General features: G+C 45.1%; 2 protein-coding genes across 7 annotated transcripts in view; one reads left to right on the plus strand and one right to left on the minus strand.

The window, feature by feature from the left end:
• Nucleotides 1-1,603: 1,603 nt before the first annotated feature.
• Nucleotides 1,604-12,088, plus strand: zbtb11 (zinc finger and BTB domain containing 11). Its single transcript, XM_008407656.3, has 10 exons — nucleotides 1,604-2,135; nucleotides 3,620-3,858; nucleotides 3,948-4,179; nucleotides 4,784-5,721; nucleotides 5,997-6,299; nucleotides 7,864-8,284; nucleotides 9,412-9,529; nucleotides 9,672-9,830; nucleotides 10,978-11,153; nucleotides 11,312-12,088. Exons 1-10 carry the CDS (start codon nucleotides 1,826-1,828, stop codon nucleotides 11,839-11,841), a joined length of 3,426 nt encoding a protein of 1,141 aa, XP_008405878.1. The 5' UTR covers nucleotides 1,604-1,825; the 3' UTR covers nucleotides 11,842-12,088.
• Nucleotides 12,089-12,169: 81 nt separating this feature from the next.
• Nucleotides 12,170-14,694, minus strand: part of tp63 (tumor protein p63) — a 40,013-nt gene continuing 37,488 nt past the window's right edge. For 5 of the 6 annotated variants that reach the window (XM_008407657.3, XM_008407658.3, XM_008407659.3 and 2 more), the window contains 3 exons: nucleotides 13,802-13,949; nucleotides 13,433-13,526; nucleotides 12,170-13,321 (listed from right to left, as the gene is read on the minus strand). In XM_008407657.3, the coding sequence (XP_008405879.1) occupies nucleotides 13,025-13,321; nucleotides 13,433-13,526; nucleotides 13,802-13,949 (539 nt within the window). In that variant the 3' untranslated portion in view covers nucleotides 12,170-13,024. The remainder of the gene's footprint in view (nucleotides 13,322-13,432; nucleotides 13,527-13,801; nucleotides 13,950-14,694) is intronic. The other variant, XM_008407662.3, reaches the window with a different exon arrangement.

The following is a 14,694-nucleotide window of genomic DNA, read 5'->3' on the forward strand; positions in this document are numbered from 1 at the left end:
TAAGAGATTCGCCCAACGTTTTGAGAAATATACTTTTGCTTGTTTAAATAACGCAATTTAACAAGTTGACTGAAATGATCAGAAGAGCGGTCTTTGGAGTGCTTGAAAACTGCTTCAAATTATCACATGAATGTCCAACAAACTTGTTTTTCCTCTTCCCTTCAGAGGCAGTGTCTGTCTGAGAAAGTCTGAATCTGTGTTGACGCGCTAAAATGAGTAAATGCTATCTGCTAAAGCCAGAGCATTCTGCAGTGCCTCCTTCAAGGCCAGGGAAAGAGGGATGAGTGCAAGTGCATAAAATCTGCTCAGGTTTGTGGCTATAACATGGCAACGTGAAAGATTTTCAACGCCTTATACTGTCGAAGTGCAGAAACACATTTTTATTGAAATCTAGATATTAAAAGGAGGCTTGAGGCGGGGTGAGAGGACGATCTTTCAAACATCTACAGCGTGAAAAGACTGCCACGTTTACTATGTGCATAGACAGATGATTTCACATCTCTTTATTGTAAAATCTCCACCCAAACCAGTCCAATTATTATGTGTGTGTATTCATTAGGTCTGCTTATAACTTTGCAAAAAGACTAGGCAAGCAGTATATCACCATAGCCACCTTCATCTGGCTGTAGCCTTGGTGATGAAGAGACTTGTTCCCTGTTCAGAGGGCAAGTAATTTTGGTCCCTTTGCCTCCTGAAACTCAAAAAGCATTCGTACCTTATGACTTCATGCACATATTGATTAAACTTCTGTTTGTAAACCATATCCCCAATACATTTTTAAGTATTCAGTCTTTGTCGACAATGTTGATGACAGAAACTGAAAGATGATGAAACAAGACTCAAGTCTGAAGTCATCTGCTTTCACACTGAAAAACATCTTATTTGCATGTTCAGACAGTGGAGAGTCCTTCCTCCCCAAATGCTGTTCATGCAGTAAAAATAAATAAATAAAATAAAATCATAAAGGCTGCCAAATACAGATGAAGTATCAAATTTATGTTTTTATGTACTATGACTGAATATGATTGTACTGAAAGGCAACAGGGTATAAAAAGACTTTGTTCTATTTATAAAAAAAAGCATGGAGCAAGCAAAATTAAAGAGGCTTTTTGCCTCAGAACTACCTTAGCTTGAGGCAAGTGTGAAAAGCATTAATGGGCTGCTTGTTTTCTTGGTCTATCCACTCATCTATAGGTTGAGGTTGGTGGTGACTGCACTTAGGGGTTCCCCTAACGCACCATTCATGCAAAACTTTCCATGGAAAATGATGAAATCATACACGTGTTCTGTTATTGGATTATGGACATTTTAACATGTGAAACTCTTATTTAGTCAAAACATTTTAATATAGGACATGTCTATAATTTCCTACTCTGTTCTACATTCATCCTATGACTGAAAAATATGTTTTTTAATTATTTGGGGAATTTTTGTATCTAGAAGTTAAAAGTTTTTTTTCCCTCAAATTAAAGACGAAAATGTAAGTAATAAAGATCACAACCGTCCGGACGTTTTCTGCTTGAGAGGACAGTTGGCGCCCTCTTGTGGTGGATAAGGTTAATCGCTTACTTCCGCTTCTGACTACGCAAAATCCGGCTGTGCAGCAGCCATTTTGTCTGTTCGGGCAAGTCTACCCTGACTGTTGCGAACTGCAGTTCCACCTTAGCAAACAAATTAAAATGTTGCTGTTTTGGCGTGTTTGTTTCACCTAAACTATGCTCTAGGTCTATAATAAAAATCATACTTCTCTACCGAGGACTGAGAAGGGCTCTCTAATTAAGGAAAAGACCGCAATTCAGCGGGAAACACGCGGATAAGCCGAGCCATGTCGTGTGAAGAAAGCTACTTGGCTATCCTACGCTATCTAACAGATGAACGGGAACCTTATGCGCCGGGGACCTCCGGTAATACCAAGAGAAAAATACGGAAGGCGGCGGCCTGCTACGTGGTGAGGAATGGGACTCTGTTTTATCAGCGACGGCAGAAAGGCCAGAATGATTTCACCGAGCTGGAGGTGGTGCTGCAGGACTGCCGGAGGAAGGAACTTATCAACCAGGCGCACATTATAGAGGGAGGGGAGCACCTCAACCAGCAGCTCACCTGGGAAATTATCTCTCAGAAGTACTGGTGGAGAGGTAAGACCCCGGGGCGAACCGTCCCCAGCAAACCGTCTGTATTTATTTATGTACAACTAAACGTTGTCAGAAATAAACGGAAACCAGTTAGCTGCTGACCCAAACATTCAGCTGCTCTCTGCTGCCAACTAGCGGTGAACTGGCGTAAGGATAATTTCGCTGGAGCAGAAATGTTTTCAAGTATATTTTTAATTCCGCAGGGGCGTAGCCAAGGGTGTCCGAGGTCATCAGGCTAGTTTTTACACAAACAATCCTGAAGCTCGTTAAAGCTTCTTTCACAAAACATTTCCAGCTTCCCCTGGACAAGAGGATACAACGATGACAACAGATCGTGTATTTGGAGCCCTACTCTTCAAATCTACCCATCTTTTCAGCACAACAATGGCAGACAAAGTTCATGTAGACATCTTGTTCGTAGCAGAACAAAGGCTTTAAATTTAAAATGTAGATTTCATCCTGCTTTTGGTCCAAAATGTTTTCTGAGTCTTGTTTATGTTTGTTAATCCTGCTGCTGGCTGGATTAGTCATCGGCACAACACTACGGATGTCCTATGGGTTCTGATCCACAAAGCTGGATGTGAGCATGTTGCAACCAGTTTGACATGCATTTTGCATTTCTAATACGAGAAATAAATGGGGCTGAAACTAATGATTATTTTTTTTGTAATCTTTCTGTTATTCTGACGATTAATCGGCTTAAAAAAATTATTTGAAATACAGTAATAATTATTTATTTAGATAAATAAATAAATAATTCAATTCCATTTTTAAATAAAAAGAAAAGTAAAACATTTTACTGCCTAAAATGCATCTACGTAGCTTTCTCAGTGAAAGCTTGATCGTTTGTAGCAAAAAGATGCTACAGCTAAAAAAAATATCCTTTGAACATCCACATGTGAAATACTCAGCATTTCACATGACTGATCATCAGTAAAGCGTAGGGTCTGATCTGTTGATTATTTTTTGGTTTAACTGATTAATAAACAGATAGTGAAAGGTGCTTAGTAGATTTGTTTTTTATACATATAACTTGGAACAAGTTGAAGCTAAAATTGGGCCTCTGGAACATTTTTATTTTGCGTGCAAATGTATTTATTTTTGCACAGTGTTCAGCTTGATCACTGCTTTGAATATGTTCCTCTTTCAGCAAATGTTCTTTTTTTTTAAGTCCAGTTAAAAAAAAAAGTCACTAACTACTAAATTAGTTGACGCTTATTTTAATAATTGATTCATCACGATTAATCGTTTCAGTCCTACATAAATGTACTAATATTACATCAGGTGGAAGCTGTCCTACGTACAACTTTGTCACAAAAGCTACACAAACAATTAAGAGTGGATTCATTTAAGATTTTTCTTTTCTGTTTTCTACTAATATACGGTGCAGAAATGTAAAATATTTTGTAAACGGACTCTTTAATATGTTCATGTGCGATATGAACACATAACGCTGCCTCCTTCTTCTTCTTCTCCTCCTCCTCCAGGGATCCTGAAGAACGTGAAAGACCACATCAGAGAATGCGGCCAGTGTCAGAGCAAGCGCAGCACGGACGACGGCTCTGGGCCGCGGCCGTTCTCAAGGCAAGGGAGGCGGAAGTTCGGGCCCATGGAGGACGAGGACGACGACGAGGAGGAGGACGGAGAGGACATTTTGTTCTCGGCAGACCTGTCCTCCCAGAGACCCAAGTTGGCCAAGGGGACGACTAAACACGAAGTGGTTTACGTACGTGGCCGCGGCTGTATCAGAAATGTGAGTCTGTGGCGCTTCCAGCCGCTTTTCAGCTGATTGCTCTGCAACTGTTTTGTTTTCAGGTGAACAGCAAAGGAGAGGTGAACCAGTTCCTGCCCAAACACAGCCAGACCATGCTGGACAAGCTGAACCAGCAGCGCATCAGCAATCAGTTCTGTGACATCACGCTGCTGATCGAAGGGGAGGAGCACCGCGCCCACAAGGCCGTGCTGGCCGCCTGCAGCGAATACTTCAACGAGCTCTTCTTCGAGAAGGGCGCCGTGACGACGCACGAGGCCGTGGTGGACCTCTCTGGTGAGCGCTCTGCTGCTCTCGCCCACATTACACACACACGCACACACACACACGGGATGGGATTTCAGTGTTTTCCTGGTCTTAGTAGGAAAATATGTGATGAAACACTATTTCTTATCCCTTTTTCTGAATGTTATTTTCTTCCTTCATTTTTTTCATGTCTTCCTGTCTTTCTCCCTATTTCACATGCCCTTCCTTCTTTCCTTGCTTCCTTCCTTCTTCTTACACATGCCTTTCCTTCACTCCTTCCTTCCTTCTCCTCCCTAATGTCCTTCCTGTTTTTCCTTCCATGCTGCTTTCCTCCCTTTTTCCAAGTGTTTGTCATTCCATTCTTCCTTTTTCCTGCTCATTCTTCCTTCCTTCCACATGTCCTTCCTTTCTTCCTTCCTTCCTTTTTTCCTTCCTTCCTTCCTTCCTTGCCTCACCCACTTTAGAAACTTCCACCCTAAATTTATGGTTCATCCTTTTAACTTTGGTAAGTTTCTGTGGAAATGTCTGCAACGTTTCTATTAAAATCTCTCCCTCTCTCTCTTTCTCACACACTTTCTTTTTCTCTCTCTTTCACTCTCTCTCTCTATTTCCCTCTTTCTCTCTCTTGCTCCAGGTTTCGCTAAGGCCAGCTTTCTCCCGCTGTTGGACTTTGCGTACACTTCTGTGCTGACCTTTAACTTCTGCGTGATGGCCGACATCGCCAACCTCGCCCGGCACCTGCTGATGACGGAGGTGCTGCAGATATGTGAGTCGGTGCACAAGCAGGTGGAGGAGCAGAAGCTGACAGTGTACCAGAAAGGAGACGTGCACACGGTGGTGGCGGGCGTCCTAACGACAGACGATGCCAAGGTGGAGCCGGACGCCTACATGGTGACCATAGAGGACGACGGCAGCACCGTGGTAACGCACGGCGCCTGCATCCAGCAGCCAGTGACGGTCCTGACCCACGCAGTGGCGGGAGACGGCGTGGAGGCTGGACAGAGTGAGACCGTGGCGCTGATCGCTCACGGCGGAGAGGGGGAGCACGGCGACACCCTCACCCTCATATCGGGATGCGGCGAAGGGCTGGAGGGCGAGACCATGACAGTGGTGACGCACAGCGGCCAGGCGGGGGCCAGCGAGTCGCTTGCCGTGGTGTCGGCCTGCCTGGCCATGGAGCAGCCGCAGGTGGTCGAAGCTGGCGCCTTCGTCCTGGACGTGGACGCCGACAAACACGCCCCCTCAGAGGAAGTGGTGCTGGAGTCGGAGGCGGCCGCTCCGACCGAGGCCCAGAAAGAGGAGACGCTTCCCGTCCCTCAGAAACGCAAGCGGGGCCGTCCGCCCAAGGTGAAGAGGGAGGCGGAGGTGGAAGTGGAGGGCTGGATACCGCCGGAGGAGGATCCCGCAGAGGAAGAGCACACCGACAAGCAGGAGGCGACCCCGGACGACCTCAGCGGCAGACGACTGCGGCAGCGCTACATGGCCGAGGGCGGCTACGCCCGGCTACACATGGGCCTGGAGGAGGAGGAGGAGGCAAAGAGTGTAACTCCGCCCCCTGCCACGCCCCCAAAGGTACAGCTGATGGTTTAGTCCAAGTTGGGTGATATGGACTTAAAGCTTTATCTTGATATTTTGTGGTACCATTATGATAACGACAAGAACCACTAATTATTCCTGTTTTAACTCATTGTACGCCTGTAGCTACATGGACAGCAACCATTACCTCACAAACACAAAAACATCCCCATTAATGAAGTTCCTTAGGACGCCAGGCACAGAAAAGAAAATTGTGATTATTTTCACCCAGTGACTGTTTTCCATTTTGAAAAAACCCCGTCTCATCACAGGTGGGTCCGAGGAAGAGAGGAAGACCACCAAAGAGGCCGGTGGAGCCTAAGTTTGATTGCGAGCCGGAAGCCGTGGTGGAGGAGAGCGCCGCGGACAACGCGACGGTCGGAGAGCTTCAACCTGAGGAGGCGGCAGCGAAGGCGGTGGAGCCGGAGGCGGAGGCCAAGCAGCAAGACGGCGCATCGCAGAGCGCCGGGAGCGGAGAGCACACCTGCTCCGAGTGCGGCATGTCCTTCCAGAGACGCTACTCTCTCATCATGCACACACTGAAACACGAGAAGGCCCGCGCTTACAAGTGCAGCGTGAGTGTTGATGAGAACAGATACATTTCAGTCCATCAGAGATGATTGATCGCAAACAGAGGGATTTATTTCTGTTTATTTTAGATGATTATGTCTTTCAGGTAATAAGTCTAAATGAGCAGAGCCCAGGCTGCTCTGTTTGTCTGCGTTGTTGGTTCTGCTGTCCCTCAGTAAATCAAAGAGTCAGCAGACAGTCAGCCAAGCAAAAGGATTTGGGCTGATACAATTAATAGGATTAACTGTGACGAATCGATTATTGAAATTATTTTGTAATCGCTATTGGGACTTTATAGATTCAAAAATAGGCAATTTGCTTAAATCGAATTGTTTCAGCCCTACTACAAATGATCAAGCGTTCACTAATGTTGTTGCACTTTATTCAGTTAAATGAATAGGGTTATTTATTTTTACCTTTATGCATTTTTATTAATTTATAAAGTACGTTTAAGTGGTTAAATGAAAAATCTGCATATATTTTTATCCGATTAATCAATTAATCACTAGAATAATCGATTACTGTGGTTTGTTGATTATTAAAGTATGGATTTTTATTATTACTGTATTTTCCACACTATAAGGCGCATAGAATAGACGCTACAGTTGAGGGTTGAAATGAACCTAAACGGGACGTGGTTTGTTCCGTACTCTAAAAACGTGGATGTATAATAATAAAGAAGTAGTCCCCGAGTACTTTATATAATAGTCTGCCCCAGTCATTGTTTCACTCACGGTGTTGGTGTTGCGATATTGTGCCCAACTGCTTTCTGGGTAACAGACCAACCGACACGCTGCCGCCGCAGTCTTTGTCCGGATTGAATGTCTAAAGCCACTTTGTTGACATAAAGAATGTCAACAAAACAGTCTGACTCCGGTCGGCAAGGAGAGCCTTCCGCGACTGGGCCGGACGATGGTGACCCTTCTCCGTTCGCGCACAGCATGTTGAGGAGAACGTGGTGCTAAATGACCTGCAGACGACCTGATTATCAGGTCGGTAGGTAAATAGGTCAGTCAAACTTTATTAACAAACCAGCGTTCTGACAACTATCCCAGCATGCACCGCGCACTTCTTCTTCTACGGGGGAAAATGAAGTCGGCGGCTGCTTCCCGTAGTTGCTAGACCTGTTGTGGCTCAATATTGGTCCATGTATAAGGCTCACCGGATTATAAGGCGCACTGTCGGCTTTTGAGGAAATTGAAGGTTTTTAGGTGCGCCTTATAGTGCGGAAAATACGGTACTACTTTTTTCTTTATGGGTAATTTCTGTATATTTGCATTTTTTTAATCTAAATTTTTCAGTAAAATAATCATTACTACGGATCACCTGATCATCAAAGCAGAACCTGATCCTTCTGGTTTGCTTCAGAATCCTGCCAAAGCAGCATTTGTCCCGATTTCTTTTTTTCCTTCCACTTAGCTTTCTGACAACATATTTGGAGTTCTGAAAAAAACCCAGCATTTTTATTTATTGTGGTTCTCAATACAGCATTTATTTATTTTTTCTTACGTTTTTCTTACATTTTTATAAGATCCTCTGCATGTTTTTGTTTTTTTTGTCATTCTCCAGCTCTGCAGTAAGGAGTTCCAGTACGCCGCCTCGCTCCAGGCTCATCTGGCCCGACACAAGCAGCAGAGAAGCCAGCGGGCGTCGTCCGTCCCCAAGGCCCTGGCAGAGCTGGGCCCCCCGGAGCGAGCGGAGAGCGAGCTGGACGACAAGGCGGCAGCGGCGGCGTACACCCGCCGGGAGTTCGTGTGCGACATCTGCGGGAAGACGCTGCCGAAGCTGTACTCGCTGCGGATCCACATGCTGACCCACACGGGTGTGCGGCCGCACACCTGCAAGGTGTGTGGCAAGACGTTCGCCCACAAGCACAGCCTGAAGATGCACCGCGTGCTGCACGACGTCACCAAGCAGTTCCAGTGCGAGTACTGCAAGAAGACGTTCGTCAGCAAGAGGAGCATGGAGGAGCACACCAGCCTGCACACAGGTCTCACACACGCGCACACACACACACACACACACACACACACACACACACACACACACAGTGTGGGTTTTAAAACTCTCTCCTCTGGGTGGGTTTAATCTGTGGTGGTCACTCACACCTCACCACTGGGTTGGTTTCAGTCATCAGCGTCACTCAAGAAACACTACGGTGTATTTAGGTTAGTATCACCCATAACCTATGACAGGTTTCTACATTCCTCACAACTTGAAGGAACCGCGTCACAATAAAAAAGAAGAAATTGAGCCTCTCCATCCAACGTTTCCTGAAATCTTATTCTGAAACTACTTTAATAAAATTGTCTGAAAATGCAACCAGAAATGAGTCTCAGCAGAAATATTACCTGACATTAAACTCTGTCGTACCGTATCTGAAACATCAGGCATGAAGACCTAAACTACATTAATTAAAGGGGCAGTATCATGTCAAATTAACTTTTTTGAGCTTTACATCATGTTATGTAGTTATTCCCTCATCATAAACTCACCTGGAGTGTTGGCTTGATTCTTTTTCATGCATGTTTGATAAATCCTTTAATCTCAGTTCAGTTGTGTCAAACACCTGGATGGACCTAGCCCCTCCTTCAAGGAACTGCAGCTCCTCCTTGAACTGCAATTTCCAAGTTTCTGATCTTCCACAACTCCTTCACTCAGCTCCTCCAGACTAGCCAGCAGCAATTAGCAAACACCCAGTGGAACTGAGCACCAGCTGAGCTCATTATAAGAGCTACTGCTCAGTGTAACACTGATAAAAATGTTGTGAAAGGGTTAATGGAGGACCCATGTATTTATCGCAATAATTATTGAAACAATTTATCATCAGGTTTCCACAAGCCTGAATAAAAATGTGTTCAGCTTAACCTCTTCTCTTCCTCTACTTCAGACTTTCATCTCTGCTTCACTTGGCTTGGTTCTTCAAAATAAAGTACATTTTAATGTATATTAAAAACCCCAAAGGTTCACTCTAATGATGCTGTGCTTTTTTTTTTATTATTATTTCACCACGTCGTTGCGTCACCATCACAGAGGAATCCCTGAAACCATGAAAAGCTCGGCTCAAATTCCAAGTGTTTAAAAACCTCTCTCCTCTCCTCCACATCAAATCCACAGGTGAGTCAAAGTACCTGTGCAACACCTGCGGCGCCACCTTCCACCGAGCCTCGGCTCTGAGCAAGCACTTGAAGAAGCACCAGCCCAAACCAGAAGTGCGTCCGTTCTCTTGTTCTCAGTGAGTGACCCTTGGTGCCGATGGCCTCTGTGACCCAAACACAGACGAGATAAAAACCGTCCACTGACTCTCTCTCTCTCTCTCTCTCTCTCTCTCTCTCTCTCTCTCTCTCTCTTCCCCCCCCCCCCCCCCCTCTCTGCAGCTGTGAGAAGAGTTTTTACGAAGCGAAGGATCTCCAGCAGCACATGAACAAGCACATGGGCCTGAAGCCCTTCCAGTGCCAGGTGTGTGGGAAGTGCTACAGCTGGAAGAAGGACTGGTACTCACACGTCAAGTCCCACAGCGTGGCCGAGCCCTTCAAGTGAGGAAACACACACCGGCCCGGTTCCTCTTAAAGCAGATAGTTTCATCCAACGTTTCAGACACAAAAGTTAACAACAAATATCTCTTTAAAAAAATGTTCTTGCCAAGTCTTTGTGGCATTTAGCGAATTTAAATAATTGTGATTATTCTAATTGACCTAAAATAAGAGAAGTTTGAGAATTTAGCTCTAGATGGCAAGAAGAAAAATGTCATGAATATTTAACTCTGAGCTAATAGTATTAATACTGATAATTAAAATAAGGGTTGTTTTATATTTTAAATGTTAGTTATTGAAATTGGGGATTTATTTTGTTGATTACATGTATTTCAGGTTTGCGAGAGAGAATGTAGAGAACCACCATAAGACATTATTAATAACGGTAATAAAAGACCCACATTGTAGTGAATTGATCTTCATTAGTTCATTTTTTTTAATCTCCAAACTTCAAATACCTCGTAGAGCCACCAGAGGGAGCCATTTCTCACTCCTGACGCAGTGAAAAACTGCATGTAGGCTCATTTCAGCTGCTTTGAATATTTCAATTGACCCCAAAAATAATTTTCTTCAATGTATAAAAACACTAATGTTGCCGTTTTGCTCTTATAATGATTTGTTTCTGTTATTTTTCGGATAATATAATCTGCTGTCAGTAGAAGGCTTTATCTCGATAGGATCTGATTCTCTCTAGATGTCATTTTCAGGCAAAGCGTTCGACTTGTTTGTCTGATTTGATTTGGTGCCGAGGTTGCACCAAATCAAACAAAGAGATTCTTTGTTTGCAAATCTTTGACTTTTGGACCTACCTGGCTTGCTGACATCACTCTGAACTATGGGACCTCTAGGGTGTCGAGTGTTTTCAGAAACTTCATTTGATCAATCAATTGATCGCCTAGCCACACTCTCTGTCCAAGTACGCTAAAACGTCGTTTTAGTCTCAAACGTTTAGTTCATACTCCCAGCCTGTTCCACTCTCACACCAACACATAGTGTCTCCACCTTTAGAAAGGTCCAGTCAAAGTCCAGACATAACCTCAGCAGTAATGTGTCCGATCCAACCAACCACAGAGGCCGTGTTTTGAGAAGTCTGCGGGTCTCTGCTGATTGGCTGGTGGCACAGCTGCAGTGAGCATGTCCTTGTCCTCAGGTGTAACGTGTGCGGGAAGGAGTTCTTCGAGAAGGCTCTGTTCAGGAGACACGTGAAGAAAGCCACGCATGGCAAGAAGGGCCGGGTGAAGCAGAACCTGGAGCGGGAATGTCAGCAGTGTGGCAGGAAGTTCACTCAGCTCAGAGAGTATCGGCGCCACATCAACAACCACCAGGGTGAGCTGGCACAAAAATGTTTTGGTCTGGTTTCTATAGGAGCTTATTTTAAGATGTTTGCACTATAAACTAGACCAAAATCATTTGGTAACATTTTCTGTTTTTGCAGTGCGACATGGCAAGTGTTCAGTCTGTGCTCTTATTACTTTATTTTTTAGGAGTGAAGCCGTTTGAATGTCTGACCTGTGGGGTGGCCTGGGCCGACGCCCGCTCTCTCAAACGCCACGTCCGGACTCACACGGGCGAGCGGCCGTACGTGTGCCCGATGTGCCAGGAGGCACACATCGACGCGCGCACGCTGCGCAAGCACATGGCCAAGTATCACGTGGACAGCCTGCCGGGGAAGATCATGCTGGAGAAGGACACCCTGCAGTTCCACAACCAGGGCACCCAGGTGGAGCACGCCGTCAGCATCCTGGCCTCCGACCTGCCGCCCGAGCTCAGGTCCGCCCACCCGGCCGCCACCGAGGAGCTGGAGACGGTGCTGATCACCGAGGAGACGGTGGAGGCCGTGGAGGCGGTGCAGGCCGCCAACGAAGGCTCGGTGGCCACGCTGTCAGATCAGGGCATCATGCAGGTGGTGAACTACGTCCTGGCCCAGCAGGCCATGTCCGGGGTCAAAGAGGAGGCGTCGGAGGAGATTCACACCATGGAGGTGGAGGTGGCTCACGTAGCCGAGGTGGAGTAACTCTTCACCGAGCCAGACTCTGGACTCAGCTACAAACTAGAGCAGGTGTTCAGTTTGTATGCCGTGTAAAAAAAAAAAAGAAAAATGAGATTCTGTTTAAAACAGATGCCTATTTTTTTGACTGTACATTAATGTAAAGTAATGTGTGTGCGACTTTGAGGCGCGTGTGTTTTCTGTAAATTGCCTAACTCAGCATAACCTGTATGAATCAGATGCTCAGGATAAATTAAAGTAGAGAAAAAACGTTTTTGGTCTTTTTTTTGTTTTAAATCATAACCTTCAGCTGCCAATCTCAGGTTTTGAAAATTTAAACTCAAGGTGCCTACAATGACAAGATATTAACTTTATTTTGAATTTATAACAAAATACCATTGATAAGTTGCAAATATTTACAAAACATACAAAAAGCAAAGCATTTAATTCGTGTTTTCACTACTTTGACCTGAACTAATGCTTGCACCAGCGGAGCTTGAATGACTGCACAGGGTTACAACACTTGGCTCCTTTGTAAAGACTTTATATACAGAATTATATACAAACATTTGGGTTTCTGGCACCTTATTTAATGAAAGAATACCAAAACATGTCTGCGGTAAAACAAATACTTGTGTTTGGCTTAAACAACTAAAATACATCAGTCATGTTAAAAAAAACAAACACTGGGTCAAGAGCATTAGGCCTATATATGGCTACATCAAATGAACGACCATCTCAAAGAAACGTACTTCAAAAGCTGACTGAATAAGGTGGCATAAAAACTACAGCTACAGTAGAAAACAAGCTGCTGCTCCTGTCAATTAATACTTCTTATAGAAGAAATGAAATGTTTACAATCTATTCCGCCTCCACAAAAAAAAAAACCAGTGAGCCAGACTAATTTACAGTAACAGAAGCAAAAACCCAGACAAGTCAGCAACATTGAAATACTCAGCATTTCTTAAGTGCTCTCAAGAAATTACACAATACAGCTGTGCTCATCACCAGTAATAAAAAAAATAAAATACAAAATGAACATAAGTGCATTTCTGCAATCGGTTTTACAAGATCTGTAGCCTTTGCACCAACAATTGGGCTTTTCTTTCTTTTTTTGAACGAAATGTTCCATCTTTTTGGCGTGAAATGAGATGAGATGCGAAATGAGGCTCTGGGAATCGAGAGAGAGAGAGAGAGCGCGGAGCGGCTCCTACTCCCCCTCCTCCTTGATGCGCTGCTGCTTGTTGCGGCGGGAATCCAGGTCGAAGGAGAAGTCGGACCACTCGTCGCGAGGCGGGAAGGAGATAGTCTGGCGCAGGGTGAAACGTACGGCGTCTATGACGCGCTCGCCCCGCGCCTCGGAGGAGCCCACGCTGACGGTGGAGGCGCCGCTGGTGGTGCGCACTATGTGCGGCGGAGGGGAAAAGTCCATGGCCTGTCGGTGCTCCATGATGCCCTTCCAGATGATGTGCTGGAACTCGGTGGGGATCTTCAGCCTGGACAGGTCCTAATGGTCATTACACAGGGGGGAGGGGGGCAGGGGTTAGTATGCGCAGGCCGAGCCCCTCTCTTCTCTCTAACCCATCATATGACTCGTGTTGGATAGGCAAGGGCTCACCTCCAAGTTATAGTTCTCAATCTGGTACATGTTGGTTAGGCCTTGTGCTGTGAAGTAATCCAAGCAGCCTGCACAGCCCAGCCGTAGGAGGAAGCTGCAGGAGGACAAGCAGGAGACTGTTGGTCTGCTCTCATCACACCACCAGTGAAAACATTCAGCTTGCAGCTTCCAGGTTAACTTTTTAACTCGCAGTGTGACGTCAAAGCGTTTTATTTTTTTGTCTTTTAAACCATTCTAATGTGATGCTGTCAGCTAAAAAAAGATTTATGATTACTCAATTTAACAGGTATAGCGTTCCTGCAATGGTAAAAGGCAAGCAAAAACCAAAGAAGCAGCGTGGATGTGTGGCGACAAGCGTTGCTTAGATACCTGGAGATGCTGCTGTCCATGGGGTATGGAGGAGGGGGGGTACAGTGGGAGGAGGGCACCAGGGGCAGCTGTTGCTGCAGGGCGTGTGTGGGGCTCAGTGAGCTCATGTCAGCACTCATGGGGATGTGGGAGCCCATAATGGGGGTCACTGCAGAGACAAAGGGAGCTAACGTGAGCCTTCATCTCACTGCTCTGGGTGGAAAGGTCAGCGGAAACGGTGGGGTGAGGGGAGGGTGTGGGGGGGGACGCTACTTCGCCAATGGCTTTCAGCCAATCAGTGAACACACCATACATATAACACCATCTTAACTCCTTCCAACACTCTTTAGTGTGGAAGTAGTTCCTGAGAAAGCCGAGTCTCTAAAGACATTTTGATATATGAAGCGCGTCTCTATGGCAACATTACAGAGCAGGGCGTTAAAAGTGTCAACACTTTTAACTTTTAACGCCACCTTAATTTCATGCATCTTTCATGACAAAAAGAGTTGTTTAAATACATCACAGGACTTCAGGACTGTTAATGTACGTAGAAACTATTAAATGCTAATATATCCCAGCTAGCTTTATTATGTCCATCATGGACATAATAATTGTAAATGTATCGCCAGTCAGTCCGATGATGTTCATCTTAGCCATTGGTTCACTTCTGTTCCAAAATAAAACCATTTATTTATTTGCTATTTTCCTTTTCGTCTCTGTCAGTCGAGTTAGTAAGGATTTACTTCCTCTAGCAGAATTCACAGTAATGCTAACAGTGCTAATCGCTCTAAAATCGCTCTAAAGCCTAATAGGAGATGCTAATCACAGTTTAGCTTTGTTTTGTAACAGACTCACACAGTGTGACGTCACCTCTTTGTTTTAAAAACTCCTGCGTAGTTACAATAACAAATCCT

This window comes from Poecilia reticulata, chromosome 4 (assembly GCF_904066995.2).
Source record: "Poecilia reticulata chromosome 4, P_reticulata-male-v2, whole genome shotgun sequence".
NCBI classification, from domain to species: Eukaryota; Metazoa; Chordata; class Actinopteri; order Cyprinodontiformes; family Poeciliidae; genus Poecilia; species Poecilia reticulata.

Coding starts and splice junctions, on each gene's coding strand:
- zbtb11 (XM_008407656.3), top strand. CDS start 1,826: ATGTCGTGTGAAGAAAGCTACTTGGCTATCCTACGCTATCTAACAGAT. Junction 5,722..5,996: donor CCCCTGCCACGCCCCCAAAG/GTACAGCTGATG, acceptor GTCTCATCACAG/GTGGGTCCGAGGAAGAGAGG. Junction 6,300..7,863: donor CCCGCGCTTACAAGTGCAGC/GTGAGTGTTGAT, acceptor GTCATTCTCCAG/CTCTGCAGTAAGGAGTTCCA.